General features: G+C 39.1%; 1 protein-coding gene across 1 annotated transcript; it reads right to left on the bottom strand.

The window, feature by feature from the left end:
• Nucleotides 1-519: 519 nt before the first annotated feature.
• On the bottom strand, nt 520-1,467 carry LOC109953627 (olfactory receptor 11A1-like). The gene has a single exon (XM_020589108.1). It carries the CDS (start codon nt 1,465-1,467, stop codon nt 520-522), a length of 948 nt encoding a protein of 315 aa, XP_020444764.1.
• Between the last annotated feature and the right edge of the window lie 834 nt (nt 1,468-2,301).

Raw genomic sequence — 2,301 nt, 5'->3', positions numbered from 1 at the left:
TAAAGCTCCAAACACCGCTTGAGGTTTGTAGGCAGAGATACCCAGTAATTACCATGAACCTATGAACAGAGTTCCCCGCAGGCCCCCCTCTTTCATGTTAGTAACTTAGAATAAGACCCATATCCTACTAAATCACTATCAATCTGCAGTTTAGAAAGCTACAGATGCAACCATCTTAAATTGCTGGCCATACCACAGTGGAACCATGCCTCACTCCTGACAGGTCTGTGCATAACCCCTACTCTTACCGTGTATCCCCCGCAATAACACAGTGATAGCCAAACTACCTTATTCATGCCCCTAAGCACTGCGTGTGCAAGCCATCCGCACTGTTGAATATAATTCACCAGGTGGAGGGAGTGTTTGTTGTAGTTTATGAAACTCTTGTCCTCTTGGATCTGATGGAGTGTTGAAGTTTGGTTTTTAATCGAAAGCCTTGAAAGTTCAGGATCGAAAACCACAGCAGATTGTTATAAACTTGTTAAATATGTTGAGAATTAAACGTAAAAGACATCACAGTCATTGTCTTCTCTTACTCTTTCTAACCAAACTTGAAAATAGAGCTGTACACATGATGCGTATTTTGGACATGTTCAGGCCATAAATTACAGGGTTGCAGAGCGGGGGACATGTAAGAAAGTACAATGACAAAAATATTTGCAAGATTCCAGCTACACTGTTCATGTGAAATCTGCTCTGTAATATTTCAAATAAACAACCAAAACAAAAGTTCAGCAGAGAAGCAAGGTGAGGTGAGCAGGTACTGACAGCTTTCTGTCTGGTCTGTGTAGAGCCAGAAAAACACACTTTAAGGATCCTGATGTACGTGTAAAGGATTACTGACACCGGACCACATACTGTGAGAAAAAAAGTAATGACTTCATAGATAATATTCACACTGGTGTCAGAGCATGCCAGTTTCATGATGTTGTAGGTGCCACAGTACACTTTGTTTATGATGTTCCCACACAGCTGTAATGAGGCACTCAGGCATGTTGCGACACAAACAACAATAAAAGGAGGTAACCATATAACAACAATGAGAATGAGAACCTTGTTATACGTCATCCGTGTGTTGTACTGTAGAGGAAAACATATAGCAATGTATCTGTCATAAGCCATGATGGCTAAATTGGTAAATTCTACACTTCCATATGTATACAAACAGAAAACCTGCAGGAAACAACAGGAAACAGAAACAGTGTGAATGTCAGAGAGGATCTGAACCAGGAGGAATGGAAACAAAGCTGTACTACCATACAGGTCATTGACAAACAGGCTGCACATAAACACGTACATAGGTTCATGTAACCCTCTGTTCATACAGATAACAACAATGAGCAACAGATTAGCACAAATAATTAAAATAAAAACAAACATAATGACAATGAAATATAAGTATTTTAAATCCCCAGTGTCAAAGTAGGCAGCAAGTATGAAATATGAAACCTGTGTAGAGTTTATCATGATCCTGTTTTTACGATGCAAAACAGTAACACTGAACAGGAAGAACGTTATATATGTCATATTTTGTTATACATCTGTTAATGTGCAACTTGTTTAACTGCTAAAGAATCAACACACATACTACCAGACTTACTTTCATTCATGAAATGAGTAAGAACCAAACTGTGTCTGACACTGTGAAAGACAACGAGTGCCTCCTAAGTGAACTGAAACTCTGCCTCTGCCTTTTTTAAACTTCAGTCAGTGGACGCCCACAGCAGCAGACTGATGTCATTAGCATGGTTGCGGTCATTACTGTGCAGATGTATGTACAGTATATGGAGATATATTTGCATGAACACATACTATGTGTGTGATATATAACAGGTTATTATCCATACATATTAAAAAAGAAGGCTAGGGAGATCACGTGACCCTTGAACAACGATGCTGGTTTAGGCTCTAGCTCTGCCCAAATAATTTATTTTTTCAATAATCCTCCCTATACGCACGGGATATTTTGACATCTCTCTCAATGTGAATAACTCAATAGCCAAAGAAACATGGAAACGAGAGCTTGAACATTCGCTATCCAAGAAACATTCAAAGATTCATCCATCCCTAAAGAAGAACTTGATGCTACTATTACCAACTGCATAAAGCTAGCTGTTCAAGAATAGTGTGATGGACTAGATGCAACTGTTGCCTCAGCAGTAAGAGAAGCAGGTGATTCTGTTCTGGTTCCTGTATTACGTGATATACGTGTGGATGTTAAAAAGACTAATGAAGTTGTAAACAAGATAAGTGCTGAATTTGTGAAACTAGCCACAGCTGCTAAAAGGAACCAAGATAGAG

Source organism: Monopterus albus, unplaced genomic scaffold (assembly GCF_001952655.1).
Source record: "Monopterus albus unplaced genomic scaffold, M_albus_1.0 scaffold870.1, whole genome shotgun sequence".
Lineage (NCBI taxonomy): Eukaryota > Metazoa > Chordata > Actinopteri > Synbranchiformes > Synbranchidae > Monopterus > Monopterus albus.
The sequence above is the reverse complement of the archived record's forward strand: the minus strand, read 5'-3'. Positions and strand labels throughout refer to the sequence as shown.